Here is a 17,522-nt window from a genome sequence, read left to right on the forward strand (position 1 = left end):
CATATATTGTCATAATCATGTTTATCAGTCATGCTGAATCAATAAAAACAGTTAAATCTTCTATTTATCCAGCTACCGCTATAGGCATTTCCTGGGTTTCTTCTGCAAGGAGCCTTTGTATGAAGATTTACTGCTGATCACAGAACCATGCTTCACTGATATGCATCACAATCGCAGCTTCTGTCTAATCGTGATTTCGATTCCATTTTCGATTTATGGTGCAGCCCTATGTTATAATACTCTACCATTTCACCACATTTACCAAAAAAAAAAAAAAAAAAAAAAAAAAAAAAATATATATATATATATATATATATATATATATATATATATATATATATATATTACATAATATAGAAGTAATTCATCCTTTGCCACAAACAAAAAACATTCAGTGTGTTTAACAGCACATTTATTATACAATAACAGGGTTACTCCATCCAAAACATTTTCTCATTATTCACTTACTACCATGTCATTCTAAACCCCCCCAAAAAATTTAATTAGTCTCCAAATTAGTGTAGCGCCATTTTGGCAAATCTGAACTGTACGCAGATGGCGAACGCTTCACACTGCACATTTGCTTTCAAACCAAAGTGTAAATACATGTAAAAAACGTATCATTGTGGCAGGGGCGCTGCACAAGATCACAGGCCCTATGCATAGGCAGTCCTGATGGAAATATCCAGGTAAAATAAAATATATTTCAGACCTTTCAAGGGCCCTCTCTTCCTTTGGGGCCCTGGTAATAAGTACTGGTTTTACCCCCAGTCCGACGCCCCTGAAGAGCTTACGCCATCTGCGTACAGCTCAGATTTGCCAAAATGGTGCTAGGCTGATTTGGAGAGACACCGAGGACAGGAATTGATGAATAAAGTCGTTATTTTTGTCTTCTTTGTGTACAAAAAGTATTCTCATTGCTTCACAATGTTACGGTTGAATCACTGATGGCAGATGGACTTTGATGATGCTTTTCATACTTTCCTGAACCTTGACACTTGTTATTTATTTGCCAGTCTAGGGGCAAGGTTTTTATCCAAATTATCCAAAAAGACAAACAAAGCTTTTACAGGTTTGGAACAACATGGGGGTAAGTGAACAATGACAAAATCTTCATTTTGGGATGGAGTATCCCTTTAAGTGTAAAATATGGTCCTTCCTTAAAAATATGGTCCTTTCTCTTACCAATAAAATTGAGCTGTCAGATTTTGTAGAGGTTTAAAATGTATTAATCTACATTTATTGAAAAAGATCACAATGGAAGCAGACTTTCTGTAGCCTGAATACAGTATGTATCCACAATGTCATTTTGACCTTATGTCCTCTGCTGCTTTTTGCCTTTTTTTCTTTTCTGTTTTTCCTCACATCTGTCAGGTCTTCTCTCCTTCATCTTTTTCTTCAGCTCTGTTTTCTCATCTTTCAGTGCAGGAATCTCTTCTTTCAGCTTCTGAAACTTCTTTAGATCAGCACAAAAAAGTACCTGAGACCCAAAAAAGACAAAAAGAATAAATAATTCTGTACTACTACTAATAATAATATTTTAAAAATACCATAATATTATTAATAATAATATCCGATTATGTGAAGCATTACTTACAGAGTGTGCCCAGCCTGCATAGGGACCCCAGAGTTTTCTAAAGAAGTCACCTGCAAAAGAGAATTTAAAAAAATCTAATTTATTTTAAAAGTAGGAAGTCATGGCCTAAATGTTAGAGTTCAATCTCGGGCCAGCAATACCAAACTGAGGTCCCCTTAAGTAATACACCAAAACCCCAACTGCATAAATTGCTGCCCACTGCTCTGGGTGTGTGTTCACAGTGTGTGTGTTCACTGCTGTGTGTGTGCACTTTGGATGGGTTAAATGCAGAGAACGAATTCTGAGTATGGGTCACCATACTTGGCCGTATGTCACGTCACGTCACTCACTTATTTATTTTTTTGTGTGTGTCAGTCCAAAACTAACAGGCACAATTGCTATGCTGTTGTGAGTGGTTTCCAGGACGGGGTATCTTTTTTGGGTACTAACCAATCTCTTTGTAGACTCTATCAGTCAAAGTCTTCTGGCTGCTCCCGCCTGCAAAGCAGTAGTCACGTTTGGCAATTTGCCACACATGGGTGTCCACAGGAAGAGCCTCAAACTTATCCAGTGACATCAGACATACACAGTCAGCCACCTAATCCCAGCAAACATAGATTTTCACAAATGTGAGACAGTTATGATAAATAAATGCATTTAATAGCTAGAATAAACAGGCTTAAATTAAAATAAAATATCTAATGGTAAGGGAAGTATGCAGTAAAAGGGCATATGCCAAAAGCATACTCTATACAAATATACAAACACAAAAGTGTTGCACTGCATTGTAAAGAAAGTTAAAAGAGAAAATCCTCCATAGAAGCAGTTGAGAATGCTACAGTACTTGTGTCGCAACTGCAAGTTTAGAAGTTCCATTCAGGTACTTGTACATTTTTATGCATAAAATGTAGACTGAATAAATAGTTACTTTGAGACCAACTCCTGGAAGAGCTCTCAGTGAATCTCTGGCCTGCAGGTAGGGTGCGCTACGGAGTGACAGGAGCCAGTCAGGGTCATGAGAGTTCACTATGATTTGTGAGCTCTGCTGCAGGAAACGAGCACGGTAGCCAAAACCCAAATCACGCAAATGCATCTCCACACTAGGATCTGTCACATACATACAAAAAAAAAAACATTAAAATATTAAACACTAGGTGCTTTATAATTTGGGATCATGATACATAAATGATTTTGAGAAACATTTATTCAGCAGCCAAATAATTTTATATAATGATGGTAAACTGTAAAACTAACTGTTATCACAGGCAACCCACTTCTTACATATAATGTATGCCATTCTCATGTCTATCATATCACAACATGCTCTTTTTTTCTCATTATTAAAACAATTTAAAGGGATGTTTCACGCAAGTATGAAAAAACTGTCAGTACTTCTCAATATCATGAGATATTATATATTATCATAATATTTATGAAATCTTAAAGGTATCTGTCCCTCCACTGAATATCCATTCTCATAAAAACTATTACACTTCAGAAAGTGAATATAACTTAAATACAACCTATATCCATATGAGACAGTTTAATACTAACTAGTTTAATGCAAGTCTTCAAAAGACATGATATTGTTGAACAGATTTAATGATGATTTGATGTACAGATTTAATTTCAGCTTTTATTAACAGCATACATGACGCTCAAGAACAAACCTCATTGGTTCTTGCAGAAGCTTAAATGTGCTTGCACAAAATGTGAGAACAAATCACTTACACAAAGCAAACAAAGATTTGGGTGCATGGACTTCCAGTGGAGGGACATACTTTTTCCAGACATTACGATATCTTTTTTTGTGTTGCAAAGATTGAACACAAGCCTTATGGATTTGAAACGCATGGGTGTGAGTAAATATTTTAAGGGGGAACTAATTTAAATTTAAATATTCAATATTTCAAGTTTATTTATGTATTTTTATTTAGTAAATACCAAAGTCCAATTTTTATTTTCTTTTTATTTGTATTTGTAATATTTTAATTTAATATACATTATATTACATTTATAGGATCAATGGATCACTTGTACTGAGCTTCATGATGTAATTATGAATTAAAATAAATGGCCAGCCTGTTTCTGGTTATTTGTAATTGATTAAATATTTGTTAAGAAGAAAATTTTACAGTCTAAAATTTCAGAAGCAGAAAATTATATATTTTAAATATTACTGTGTACATTATCTTTAAAATACAAAGGTTAAAAAAAAAAAAAAAACTTTACTTCAACCAAACTAGTACTAGAAAACAATGGCTGGTGAACACTGTAATTGTATCACTTTGAACCCAAAATAATGGAAACTTAAGATTAAGGGTGTCGTACCAGCTCGCTTTAAATAAAACAGTATGCATTACTGCAGTGCTCTATGTGTGAGAGGAGAGATGTGACAAATTTATGCACAGGATAACTAGTCATATTAAGCAGTATTGAACTTAAACATGTTTGATTAGCTACTGCATTCTATGAGCACTAATATAGCTACCTGTAAGAGCTTGCAGAGGGGGGAAATCATGATAGGCCACGTCATCAATCTTGAAGAGAAGAGCCCCAAGTGTCTGACACAGTCTGTCGACCATGCCCTGAATCCGCGAGATGTGATTATTAGAGCTACAGATGAATGAGAAAAGACACTCCACAGGGTCCTGACGCAACAAACGCACTCCTGAGATGTTCAAACAGACAGATGCAGAAAAAAAAGGTGTCTTGTATTAAGAACCACTGTTCCAAAAAGACCCTTTCTTCTACATTGTTAAAGGTGAATGCAGTGTATTTTGAATGATGTTGCACATGCAAATATGTCAGTTGTCTTGGATATAAATTATTGACACCTAGCAATGCTAATGCAGCCTCATGCAGAAGCAAATATTTTCAGTTACAGATGTTACTGTAATGTAGATGTGCACTCAGCCATGATCTGTTTCTTGAAAGTAAATATTGGATCTACATTTTTCAAAATAATTTTTCTGTTCTACATGTGCAAATATTCTTTTAATGAGAGAAAGAAAAAACACACCTGGTACCGCTTAAAAGGTGGAAATTACATATTGTCTCACCCATATGATTTTGAAAACATACAGAGCCCAGGGGGTGTCAAAGTGCTGGGCTAGATGAAGTATTAATTGTAGGGGTTCCCAATATATCTTTGTACACATACTGGTGCATCTCAAAAATTTGAATATCATGGAAAAGTTCTTTATTTTTTTGTCATTTAACTTTATTTTTTGAAATATTTAAATTTGTGTGTGCAATGAAACTATAATATAAGAAAGTTTGCTTTTTTAATTAAATTCCAAAAAATAAAGACCTTTTTTAATATATACATTTTATTTGTATTATTATTATTATTTTACTTAATGTCAACCTAAAGTCAATATTTTGCCTAAACGAAGAAAGCAGAAAAAAATTAGCAAATACATTTTTCTACAGCATGTTTTACTCTTACCAAGGGTGTCAGCATTATAAGAAAGCACAATATATGCTTTCCATTGTATGGAAGCACCATGAACATTCAGGCAAACACTGAATTTGTGTTCAGTAGAAAATCATATGACATAAGAAAATTCCTAAATAAATTTTTAATTTTATGTACCTTTGAAGATGTCTGCTGTATGTTTGAAGTGTGGATCCACAGTGCTCCAGTCCCTGTAGAGATCCCCTAATTTAACACCCAACTGGAAATAGTCCCTCAGAAGTTCCTCCTCTTTGTTGTCAGGCTCTGACATCACTGTGCAAAATCCCGCTTCGTCCTGCTTCATGTCAATCTTTCTTTTTGACATCGTCTCCAATAACTGCTCCTCCTCTTCCACCTTCCATTTCTGTTTGTTTTCTGTTCCTGGATTTATTTGATGACTGTAAACATAGTACCACAACGTATCCTCTGTTTGAGTTAGTGTCCACACTTTTCCTCGCATTACTCCCGTCCAATGACCATCTCCTGTCTCACGCCATCTAAAGGAATGGGCAATATCGTCATTCTTTATAGTGGAAAACTAAACACAGAAGTTCATATACATTATCAAAAACACAGCTTGTTTAATTCTAATGCTTTGTTCATAATGGAATACTAGTTTACTAATTACACAATACTACACAGTGCTACTGTACTGTACACTACTTAATTCACTTCTTTCTTTCTTTCTTTATTTTATTTTTTAATACTGCCCATATTTTCATATCAGTATATTAGTATTCAGCAGCTTGGTGGGGGTGTTGTTAATTATATCACACATGAGGAGGTGGACCAGTCATTTACAGGCAAATATGTTAAAGGTACAGTATCGAAAACAGCCTCAAGGAGTTAATAAAATGCAAAACATAAAATGTGACCCCTATAAGAAAAGTTTCTGTTGAAGACAGCAATGAAACAGTAATATATAGTTTACCGGAAAGTCTGACCACATCCCAGAGTGAGATCCAGCCGAAGCTCTGACCGGGGACATGATAGTGACCGCCATGCCTTACAACCCGCAGAGAGCAGAGCATGCTGGGACATTATGTAACTCTGTTCCTTACACCGTTAGGACAAGCCAAATCAGCTACTGTGATAACAAAAATACATTAAAGGAAACAATAACATAAACTAAAACAGATGTAAATGCATGCTATGGAAACACACACAAATCTATGGTTTGCGCATTACAAAAGTTGAAATGTACAATAGTCTGTAGCTATCAAAGAGACACAGATAAGTCAGACTATACCAGTATACTTAATATATCTTCATGCATGTACAAAAGTATTTTGTAATCCATTTGGTTGTTGCTAGGCTAGCTAATGTGTAACTTAATGCACATTCTTCCAAGCGACGTCCTCCATCAAGGTGCATTCAAATCGCAGTTTGTTTGTTTTTACACCAGATGTTTTATTATTTCGTATTGGAATTTAGTCAGTAAATTAATTACGTCTAATAATGAAAAGGATTGTCCTCCGAGATACAAATAGAAACCGTCTAGTAAATGACGGTGATTGATTGGTCCACCCTTCTTCTGTTGCTTCGGCAGACTAGACACATCAAAGGCGTATTGCTGCCCTCCTCAGTTCATTTGAAGAACTCCTCTTAGTGGATTACATCCTAACATAAAATCCACTTCGGTGTAAAAATGTTAATAGTGTGTGTGTGTGTGTGTGTGTGTGTGTGTGTGTGTGTGTGTGTGTGTGTGTGTGTGTGTGTGTGTGTGTGTGTGTGTGTGTTTGTGTGCTCTTGTTTTTGTGACATATCAGGACACAACTATGTATAATGACATGGTATGACCATAGACAGTAAAAGGTTATGACACAGGTATTACAAGGAGATGGTGACTTAAGAGCACATAACCCATGTCCCCATTTTTCAAAACGCTTATAAATCATACAGAAATTCTATAAATAAAGAAGATTCAATATACAAAAATATTTTATCTAGATTTTCTTTTAATAAAGAGTATTATAGTTCACAATTTCTGATCTTTATAGTATGTGTATGAATTCCGGCATTTTTACCATTAAGTGGCATCTCAACCATTTGGTAGAGGCCGATATTTAAAAAAAATATGGGATGTTCTGAAAAAACAAACAAACATTGAATGTGGAAACTAGCGACATAAGAAGGCAAGAAATGCAAACAAAATAATTTTTCAAATGCCTTTTTCTTGGTGGGGCAGTCAAAGGGTTAATACAAGCGTTCTAAATATGGAATGAAACGTTCACGGAGTTTAACTGGCCATCAGTAAACGATCCCTGGGTGACTTCCAGTCCACAGGGACTGTGGTCTTGATCTGTACACTCAACGTTACAGTGGCGAAGATAAACTGTCCTAAAGTTCCTTTACATAACTTAGATCAAAAAAATTTAAGATATTTATTTATTTACAATTTGTTGCACTTCACGTGGCAATGCTAGTCTGATGCAACGGTGTGTCAACAGAAGCGTCCCGATTATTGGTGGAAGGACGCACAAATCTGATTGGATACTTCATGGTTCGTTCCAATCCGAATGCACGCTTGCTGAGCTGTGCTCACGTGGGGCTGGAATTGTGTGCAGGAAGAGAAATGGCGGACGCGGTGTCTATCTTCATGTCAATTGGCCTCAGTGAGCAGAAAGCTAAGGAAACATTGAAAAATGAAGCACTCTCATCAACACTCAAGACGGCGATCCAACAGGTACATAGTTCATTAATACGTATAATAAACCAGTTGTTGCTGTGCTCTGTCGATCTCACCATCCTCTCTACAAAACTTACGTGTCAGTTTCTTCACTCGTTACATTTATAAGAAGTATTTGGAAAACACTTGTAATATTATTGCCGATGTTACTGTTTATTTTTCAGGCTCAAGGGCTGCTGGGTTCCGCTAGCATTGATAAGACTGCAGGCACTATGCTGTATAATATGGTGACACGACTCAAAGACTCCACTCAACTGTCTTTCCTCACAGAATACATCATTACACGAAAAATTACTTCAGAACTGCAGCTGTCAGGTTATCTGATTGTCTTTACTCTTTACTTTTCTGTAACTTTGTGTTTTTTTCCCCAGTGTCTATGTTTTTGTTTTCTATATGTACTGTAGAGATCAGTAAAATTAGTAAATACGTATTTTTTTGTTAAATGCATTTAATGTGATTATAAAAATTATGCATATGTTTTGTGCATTTCTAGTGCATTCATTTTCTAAATGTTTTTAAATGATGGTAATATTATTAATATTATTTTTATTGCAAGAAAACAAACAACACTTAATTTGAAGTAAATAATATAAAATGAAAGTGAATATGTAAAAATGCGCCTTGACTTGTACAAAAATGGGTCATAATTCTAAAGAAACTTCTTTTTTTTTATTGTTATCTGCGAGATTAAGAGGTTTTACATTAAAGCTGCAGTAGGTAACTTTTGTAAAAAATTTTTTTTTACATATTTGTTAAACCTGTCATTATGTCCTGACAGTAGAATATGAGACAGATAATCTGTGAAAAAATCAAGCTCCTCTGGCTCCTCACAGTGGTCCTATTGCCATTTGCAGAAAGTCATCCGCTCCCGGTAAAAAATAACCAATCAGAGCTGCGGTCCGTTACTTTGTTTGTATTCAAAATGTAGAAAAATGTATATAATAAGCGAGTACACCATGAATCCATTTTCCAAACCGTGTTTTTAGCTTGTCCTGAATCACTAGGGTGCACCTATAATAAGTGTTTATATTCAGACTATTTTAGATTGCTTCGGGGGTACTGCGGCGGAGTAACCCAGTACCTTTGTGATTCTTCATAGACATAAACAGAGAGAAGTAGCTCCGGCTACGATGTTCTTCCGCAAGATGCAAGCAGTTCTGTTTATTAACCACTAGAGCGTCAAAAGTTACCAACTGCAGCTTTAAAGCATCCCTCACATAAGTATAAACCAATTAAATTCAGCTGTAATTGTGTGACTTTTCAATGCACAGTGAATGTACTTACACCGTAATCATGATTACGAGAAATCGAAAACAAGACATGCAACTTGTTTACCTTGGCGAGATTGATTAGACAAAGAGATATCGACATAATTTGAAAAGAAAACTCAAATATAAATGTGAAGAGAAAACTATAAAAGAAGATTAAATTCTCAGAAATATCTGTATCTTTCAGCACTACACCACTTGCTGACATTTTTATTTCTGAAATTTATCTCAGCGGCGTTGGACTTTATAAAAAGCCACCCACAGGAGAATCTGGATCGATTTGAGTTTGAGGCTGCCTGTGGCGTGGGAGTTGTCGTTACACCTGAGCAGATAGAAGATGCGGTAAGGATACTTCATTTACCAGGGTTTTTTTACATAACATTTACATTTAGTCATTTAGCAGACACTTTTATCCAAAGTGACTTACAAATGAGGACAATGAAAGCTATCAAAATCAATCAAAAGAGCAATGATATGCAAGTGCTATAACAAGTCTCAGTTAACTTATTACAGTACACACAGCAAGGTTCTTTTCCTTATTTTTATTATTACTAATTTCAGAATGTTGTTATTGTTTTAGATGAAAACTGAGATTCTTTTAAAAGGTTCCTATTAGGTCATTGATGACGCAAAATGTTATGTGCGCTAAATATACGCGATGGCCGGATCAACATTTTGTCCAACGTTATATACCCAATCCAGGGGGTTTTCTGCATTGATCTTTTTTTTTGGCAGCTGTCAAAGCCTTATTTGATCGGTGAGTGATGTAGAATAGAATGACTGCTGCGCCTGACAGGGCGCGTACGAGAGAGAGCCCGAGCTGCGCGCCCACTCAAACAACACGAGCGCTTCTTGCTCTCTCTCTCCCTTGTGCATATTAATCAAAATCATTAAACACAATAGAAAAAGGGCGAAACACCAAAGTTTCACGCGCGCTCGCGCACTCACAGTCTTCAAACTACACGAGCTCTCTCTCTCTATCTCTCTCAATCTCTCTCTCTCTCCCTTGTGCATATTATTAACCAAAATCATTAAACACAATAGAAAAAGGGCGAAACACCAAAGTTTCAAACGCGCTCGCGCACTCACAGTCTTCAAACTACACAAGCTCTCTCTCTATCTCTTTCTATCTCTCTCTCTCTCCCTTGTGCATATTATTAACCAGAATCATTAAACACGATAGAAAAAAGGCGGAACGCCAAAATTTCATGTGGAGCATTCGGAGATTTTTTTTTTTCTCCATCACAGGCTGCTGGCTCCAACAGTTAATTTTTTTTTTTTTTTTTTTTTTTTTTTTTTTTTTTTTTTTTTTTTGGAAAAGCACTCTCTGTGTTAGCTTAAAGCCCTCAAGTTTACATTGGTTACTGTATTCTTTCAATTGCTCTAAACAAGTATTTTGGGTGACCTTTTTTATTGAATGCTAGACATCAAGTTGTTGTTATTTTCATCTAAAATAATTTTTTTTCAGTAAGCTATGTGTTTTCAAGGCTTCAAGGTTTTATTGAATGCTATCTCTATACAAGTGCAAAGTAATGCATTCTTAGTCAGTCTTTTATTTTGTAATTTTAAGAGCAATAAACATATATTGCAATGTTAAGGAATTCATGTTTTTTTTCATTCAGATATGTTAATCAACATGTATAAATTGTTAGTAGTCAATTAATTGGGAGATAATCGAATCGGTCTGAAAAAAATTAATCGTTAGATTAATCGATGCATCGAAAAAATAATCGCTAGATTAATCGTTTAAAAAATAATTGTTTATCCCAGCCCTAGTTCCTATGTATGCTGGACATTCATTGACTACTTTTTCTTCGCTGTCTGCTCCAGCTCATTCAAAAGTTTATGATGATAATGAGAAATATCAGTTTCATCTGAATGACGTGTCTTTGTTCTCATTTATTTTTTATTGTTTATATAGTGGCCAAGGATTGAATTGGCAGTGAGTTTAATTAGTTACCTCTTATGTAATTGAACTTATTACTGTGTGTACACAATATTTTTATACAATACAATAGTGAATTTAACATCAAAATTAAAAGTCTAACCTTGAAATGCATGCTTTTTATGTAACCTTCTCACTTCTCAAGTATATTGGTAACGCCTCAGTGTCCAATTCTCACTATTAACTTGTTATTAGCATATTACTGGGATATTGGCTATTTATTATTACTTAAAAAGCACATATTAATGTCTCATTCTGAAAGACCTTATTCTAAATCCTTAATCCTACCCAAAATAATTGTCAAGAACTACTTTAAATTAGTTAGTATTAATAAACAGTAAGGCAAAAGTATAGTTAGTGTAAGTTAGTGAGAATTGGAGAAATTAATTTAAGTAGTTATCCATTATTTATTTGAAAGAATTAAAAGAAATGTTAAAGAAGTTTTCAATTAGTGCTTCATGAATTCTAATCGGTCTTTGCATATTAATTATTTAATAATTCCACAGGTTGAATTGATTATCAGGAAGCACAAAGATCAGCTGTTGGCAGAGAGATATCGCTTTAACATGGGGATACTCATGGGTGAGGCAGCATAGCATATTTGTGTGAATACAGTCATGTGTGGGGCTGCTGAGGAATGGTTTCGGTTTGTGCTCTTCAGGTGAGGCCAGGACTGCTCTCAAATGGGCTGATGGGAAGATTGTCAAGAATGAAGTGGATATGCAGGTTCGTGTGACAGTTTTACTACCTTGCTCAAATCAGTCCGAATCATTGTGTGTATGAGCACTGAAACTTTGCATTGTTTCTCAGGTGCTTCACCTTCTGGGTCCAAAAACTGAGGCAGATCTGGAGAAAAAGCAGAAGGTATATTTTTACTTTCTCTGTTTTCTTGTGGCACCCACATAACCCCTTTTCTTCGGAAACACTGCTTGTGAGGATCTGTTGCAAACCATAACAAATTGAAATCTCTCATAACATTTTCTATAAATTATGTAGCAGTATATAGGCAGATTATGTTGTAACGGCCCAAAAACTGCTGCATCATTACAGTGCTTGATTGCAAGTCTTATTCCTGGTTTTAGACTTCCAAAGTAATTTGTCTTCATGCATTTATAAGCTTTGATGTAGCAGTTAGTTATGAAGTAATGTACTAATAAAAACACTTAAAATTTGAGACAGAACTAATCACACTGTTCCCCAGGTGCTTTCTGTGTGTGTTCATTTTGACAGCAAATTTTGATTGAGTTTTAGTCATAGTTATTTGAATAAAATGGCATTTTGTAGGGACCTTGTCAATCAGAACAGTTAATTCATAAAGCTCTGTTCTAAAGAGCTAGTTATCTGAATCAGGTTACATAAGAGAGGCATGAAAAATATGTAGAGCGAGGGTACGTAAGGACTGGAATTGAAAACCACTTATGTATTTAATCAACACGTATCATCATGTCGCCTTAATCTTGCATCTTACCTCCATACCATGCATATGTTTTAATCCCTGAATGAGTTGTTGTTGTTGTTGTTGAGCAAGAACAACAGAAACAGGTTTAACAGTTGTTCCTTTTGAAGCATGCACAGAGCAGGGCGAGTTTTGGCTACACCACTGTAGGGGTGTAAGAAAATATCAATACTCATGAGTATCGCTATATTTTGTTTGGCGTTACTCTATCGATTCTCAAAAACGTAAAATCGATATAAAAAAAAAATCATACAATATTCATGGCAGTTGTTTCGTTTCTAGTTTATTTTCCAACCGCTAGATGGGAGTCATCATCTCTGAACAAATCCTGAGTGACAGGAAATGCTAGCATTAGAGCACACCACTTATGTTAGTGTAAATGTAGTTCACTGCTAATAATGGATGGTGAAAGATTTGTCCCAGTTCATGTTTCGGTGTACAAAGATGAAGTGTTCTGTCATTTAGGCTTTTGTGGTAACGTCCACTGCGGGACTGTGCGCTGCTTGCTGCTCAATGGACCTTTTAGCCCAAACTAACTCCGATGCTTTGCATTGCAAAAGGCTTAATTTCTAGGGCTTAATTTCCTGTTATTGCTCAAAGTTCCGTTTTTTGAATTATTGTTTTGTGTTTTATAATAATTATACACCTTTTAATGTATGCAATAATAGAAATCCATTAAACGACAACACCATTGCATCTAAAGTACTGCATCCATATTTTTTCAACTGTTTTATATACCGTACCCACTTTTATTGGTTTCATATTGTTTTATTTTCTTAAAGTGTTACAGGGACTGATTATTACAAATGCAGATCCCACTGTGTTCTGGTTAAACAATTTTTGTTTATTTATGCTAAGGTTTGCTTATGGTGGGTTAATGACAGCTTTCCTAACAATATATATACTATTCCTAAAATAAGAAATATCCCAATATATCGCCTTGCTTACAGTATCGCAGTGTTTTGCAATATATCGTATTGCAACCCGTATCGTCATGTGTATCGTATCGCCAGATTCTTGCCAATACACAGCCCTACACCACTATCACCCGCAGCATACTGGTTTAAAGTGAGTAACAGACATTTCTGTTGCTGTTATGTGAACCATGCTGCTGTGAAATGTTTTTTTTTTTTTCTCTTATCACAGGGTGCCAAACCCAAAGCTGCAGAGAAAGATGTGAAGATTGAGCAGGTTGCAAATGGTAAGACAAAGAAACCTGAGATGTTTTTTTTTTCTCATCAATTTAATGTGACTCATGAATCTTTGGTTGTATGTAAAGTTTGGGCAGTAAGGTGATATATTGTGGCGACAATACAAATGTTCTTTTGAAGAGATTTTGCTATACCGTGGACATTGTGGTAATGTAAGTAAATATTGCCATGCAAAGCAGGGCTGTTCAATGTCAGCATAAAAACTGAAGTTGCAATAATCTATTTGCAATCTGAAGTTGCAATTAACTATTGTGATGTATATATCTGTGTGAAATGGCTGCTCAAATGAGAAAAATGTAGGGTTGGACTTGATCTAGTCCATCAGGAAATTATTGAATCATTGTAGTTTGCTAACTGTTACATTCTCATGTGACTCTCAGTTTACTGGAGGGCGGGGATTTTTACACAGCCCTTGTACCAGTGCAAATCAGAAAGATTTGAAAGAAATATTTTGGATTGAAGTGGGCATGAAATATAAATTCACATAATAATCCATCTATTTTGAAGGTGAATGTTCTACATGTTGACAGACAAATCGATGACAGTAATTAATAGAAACAAATTCTTGACCTGATCTTGAAGTGAAAGCTATAGGCTTCTCTCTGGTGACGTATGCTGGACTTCTCCAGTAATTGAGTAATGTTAACCCTGCAAGCTCACGTTCATCTGCCTCCATTCTGGAGTGCAACATCATCCATTTGACAATGGATTAAAAAATAAATGTGTAAAATAAACATACTTATACTTTAGATGACAAATAATTTTTATTTACAAATAAATAAATATTTAATAAAAAAAAATATAATTAAAAAGGAAGTAAAACACTGTAACCAACAGGGCACTCAGTATTCTAGGAAGTTTGTGTGGGTAGGGAACAATATTTTTTCAAATAAAGCCAGGGTCAAACTCATTTTACATGCAGCACTGAGAAAATTACTATTAATTAATATGACAGTTTGCAAATGCACAAAGCACAGCATAATTTGAAATCATGAGTTTAGAGTATTCAATTAACACAGACTGACCAGAGAACACTTGATCATGCTGGATAAAAATGCACACTTCAAGGTCTCACAGCTAGATGTCACTAAGTTTGCAAGGTTTGTGAAATTAAATATTCATTAGCCATTCAAAGATTTGTTTAAATGATATAAATGCGTATTTGCTTAATGCCAACGACAAATGAGAAAGTATTACAATGTTTGCCTTTCTATTACTAATAATATAAAAGCAATCGTTATCATACTTGTTGTATATATTTATTCCTTTGTTTAACCTTTCCATCTGATTATTAGACAGAACCGAGCACTGTTGCTTAGGAGCTGCCATTCTCAGCACCGTCAAAATAAAAGTCTGGCCTCTAACACATCAGCCAAAAAAAAAAAAAAAATCTATTGGCTCAGGTTACTTATGTAACCATGGTTCCCTTAGTAGGAAACAAGACACTGTGTCCTCAAGAGGTCGCTTTGGGGAACGCCTCATTGTGACCCATGTCTGAAGCATACAGTGAATAACAGCAAAAACACATTGGCCGGCTACAACCCATGACATCACTACCGGTGCGAATATAGTATAATAGGCACTGAGTGAACATATATTCGGACAATAATTCGGACAAAAATAAGACTGAAGGGGGCTAGGAGGGAGTATTAATAGAGGACGACTCGCCTTTAGAGAGATAGCTAGCCAGTCTCTTCTACAGGGGGCATCCTGCCATGCTCTCAACTTATATGCTTTAATCGATGGATTCATGAGGAAAATGGACTCATCCATTCCTTCTTGATCTCTGTATGGAGATCAGAAAGAAATGGAAAACTCACCTGGACCTGGACTTGCTTACACGGCAAGTCCAGCCTTCCTGTTGTGCGATCCATTACCTCCAACAGCTTGTCATATGCAGGGCAGAACCCAGCTAAGCACTTGCCCCCGGATTAGACTAGGTTAAGGAAATAACATCATCCTCCAGTTGCTCTCTCTTATCCACAGCCAACGAGCATGAGATGGAAAGTCCCGCTTTAAAGTCATCAGGCAGATCTGCCTGTGATTGCCACAAGCTCAATCTCATCTGTGCCTCAGCATCGGTGGGTCCTGGACCGTGGGAAGCTGGCCAACGTGTTGTTGGTGTTCTTCAATGTATTCTTCAGACACGGGTCATGACAATGCGTTCCCCATAGCGACCCCTAGAGGACCCAGTTCGAAGTTCCCTTGAAAGGGAACCAATAGTTACAATATGCATCACGACTAAACATGCATCGTTTAAAAAAAAAAAAAACTTTGTTTTTCCAGTCACTACAATGCAGAAACTTCAGATAGTATATTTGAAAAGCTCAGTTTTTGCTGGATAAAAACACAGTCTTACTGTAGAACGGAGAGAAACTTTCAAAAGTATAAAGATTAGTGCACACGTAGCCTAAGTGATGACGAAAATGTAATTTTTTGGGCAAACAGTCTTTTAAAGAGATCACCTAAAATGCATAAATTAAATCTGCTAATCATAGGCAAGGCAATGCAAGTTTATTTATATAATAAATATAAAATAAAGTATATAAAAAATACAGCGAATACACAAAATACAGTGCAATCAGTTCGGACATTGCCTAGTGCTCATTCAATAAATGCACAGCTAAACAGATGGGTTTTGAATCTAGATTTAAATGTGACTAGTGTTTTAGCACATCTGATCTCTTCTGGAAGCTCATTCCAGCTGCAGGCAGCATAGTAACTAAAGGCGGACTCCCCTTGTTTTGTGTGTACCCTTGGTATTTCTAACTGACTCAATCCTAATGATCTGAGTGCTCTGTTAAGTTTATATTCAGTGAACATATCTGCAATATATTTTGGTCCTAGGTCATTGAGTGATTTCTAAACGAGTAAAATTACTTTAAAATCAATCCTAAATATAACTGGAAAATACAATATACAGCTATTATATCTCTTCACAATACTTGGATAAAACCCTCAGATATATGGATTCATTTTAAGGTGGCTTAATATTTGATTAAAAAGCAACAGAAGCAACCTAGAACCCACATTTTTTCTTCATAAAATCTGTTTTCGCTTTATAGGTGAAGCGAACACCGAGGGGAAATCATTGATGGAGCAGCTGAGAGGAGAGGCGCTCAAGTTCCATAAGCCAGGTGAGACTTGTTGATCATTGGCAGCTTCTCTGGCACCATCAGGAGAAAACTGGCTAAAAGTAAATAATGATGCTTATTGTTATCTCTCTTTAGGGGAGAATTACAAGACTGAAGGTTATGTTGTAACACCCAACACCATGAATTTGCTGAAGAAGCACTTGGAAGAGACTGGAGGACAGGTATGACCTGAATGCAAGTTTACTAAATGATGCTTAAAAGTCTTTTGGTTAGCATCATCCATTATCCTGCATGGCCTAGGTTTCATCAGAGGTGACAGAGGTTATTGCATTCTGATGAAAGATTAAGAAGAGAAACGAGAAAAAGATTAGGATTTTTTTTTTTTTTTTTTGGTGACTTGCTGATATTTTAACAATGGAACAATTTTGTCCGATACTTAAATTTCAGTTATTGGTATTATATTTTTATTTGGCCTGTTCTGTTTGCTATAGATAATGTTTGACTAAATCTTTTTTTTTTTATCATTATTATACATATTTTTTATTGCAGTCACTGTTTAAATGCTTATTTTTCAACAACAAATTAGTGTAGAAACACAATTATTAAAAATGACATGCTGATTTTGGTATCAGGTTTTTTTTAGAAACTAAACTGAGCTAATTCATACTGACGTAATATTTAGTTTGAATCCAAATCTCACTTTTCTTCCACTTCTTTGTAGGTCCGCACCCGTTTTCCCCCTGAGCCTAATGGGATTCTGCATATTGGTCATGCCAAAGCAATCAATTTCAATTTTGGTTTTGCCAAGGTACACACAAACAC

The 17,522-nt window shown here is 35.6% G+C and overlaps 2 protein-coding genes across 4 annotated transcripts in view; one reads left to right on the forward strand and one right to left on the reverse strand.

Annotated features, from left to right (window-relative positions):
• The window catches only part of LOC113107849 (glutamine--tRNA ligase-like), a 30,804-nt gene that overhangs the window by 5,193 nt on the left and 8,089 nt on the right, over positions 1–17,522 (forward strand). The window contains exons 2-11 of the mRNA XM_026270633.1: positions 7,487–7,722; positions 7,890–8,040; positions 9,226–9,335; positions 11,445–11,520; positions 11,600–11,664; positions 11,749–11,802; positions 13,541–13,595; positions 16,671–16,742; positions 16,836–16,921; positions 17,422–17,508. Of these exons, the coding sequence (XP_026126418.1) occupies positions 7,487–7,722; positions 7,890–8,040; positions 9,226–9,335; positions 11,445–11,520; positions 11,600–11,664; positions 11,749–11,802; positions 13,541–13,595; positions 16,671–16,742; positions 16,836–16,921; positions 17,422–17,508 (992 nt within the window). The remainder of the gene's footprint in view (positions 1–7,486; positions 7,723–7,889; positions 8,041–9,225; positions 9,336–11,444; positions 11,521–11,599; positions 11,665–11,748; positions 11,803–13,540; positions 13,596–16,670; positions 16,743–16,835; positions 16,922–17,421; positions 17,509–17,522) is intronic.
• Positions 1,215–6,596, reverse strand: ogg1 (8-oxoguanine DNA glycosylase). 3 transcript variants are annotated; one of them, XM_026270636.1, is made up of 8 exons: positions 6,487–6,596; positions 5,968–6,123; positions 5,175–5,533; positions 4,068–4,247; positions 2,505–2,683; positions 2,027–2,174; positions 1,598–1,647; positions 1,215–1,480 (listed from the first exon to the last, which is right to left on the reverse strand). In XM_026270636.1, exons 2-8 carry the CDS (start codon positions 6,075–6,077, stop codon positions 1,316–1,318), a joined length of 1,191 nt encoding a protein of 396 aa, XP_026126421.1. In that variant the 5' UTR covers positions 6,078–6,123; positions 6,487–6,596; the 3' UTR covers positions 1,215–1,315. The 3 variants fall into 3 exon arrangements, with proteins under 3 accessions (XP_026126421.1, XP_026126420.1, XP_026126419.1); XM_026270635.1 differs by having other exon boundaries at positions 5,968–6,120; positions 6,286–6,569; XM_026270634.1 differs by having other exon boundaries at positions 6,286–6,569.

This window comes from Carassius auratus, chromosome 8 (genome assembly GCF_003368295.1).
Source record: "Carassius auratus strain Wakin chromosome 8, ASM336829v1, whole genome shotgun sequence".
Lineage (NCBI taxonomy): Eukaryota > Metazoa > Chordata > Actinopteri > Cypriniformes > Cyprinidae > Carassius > Carassius auratus.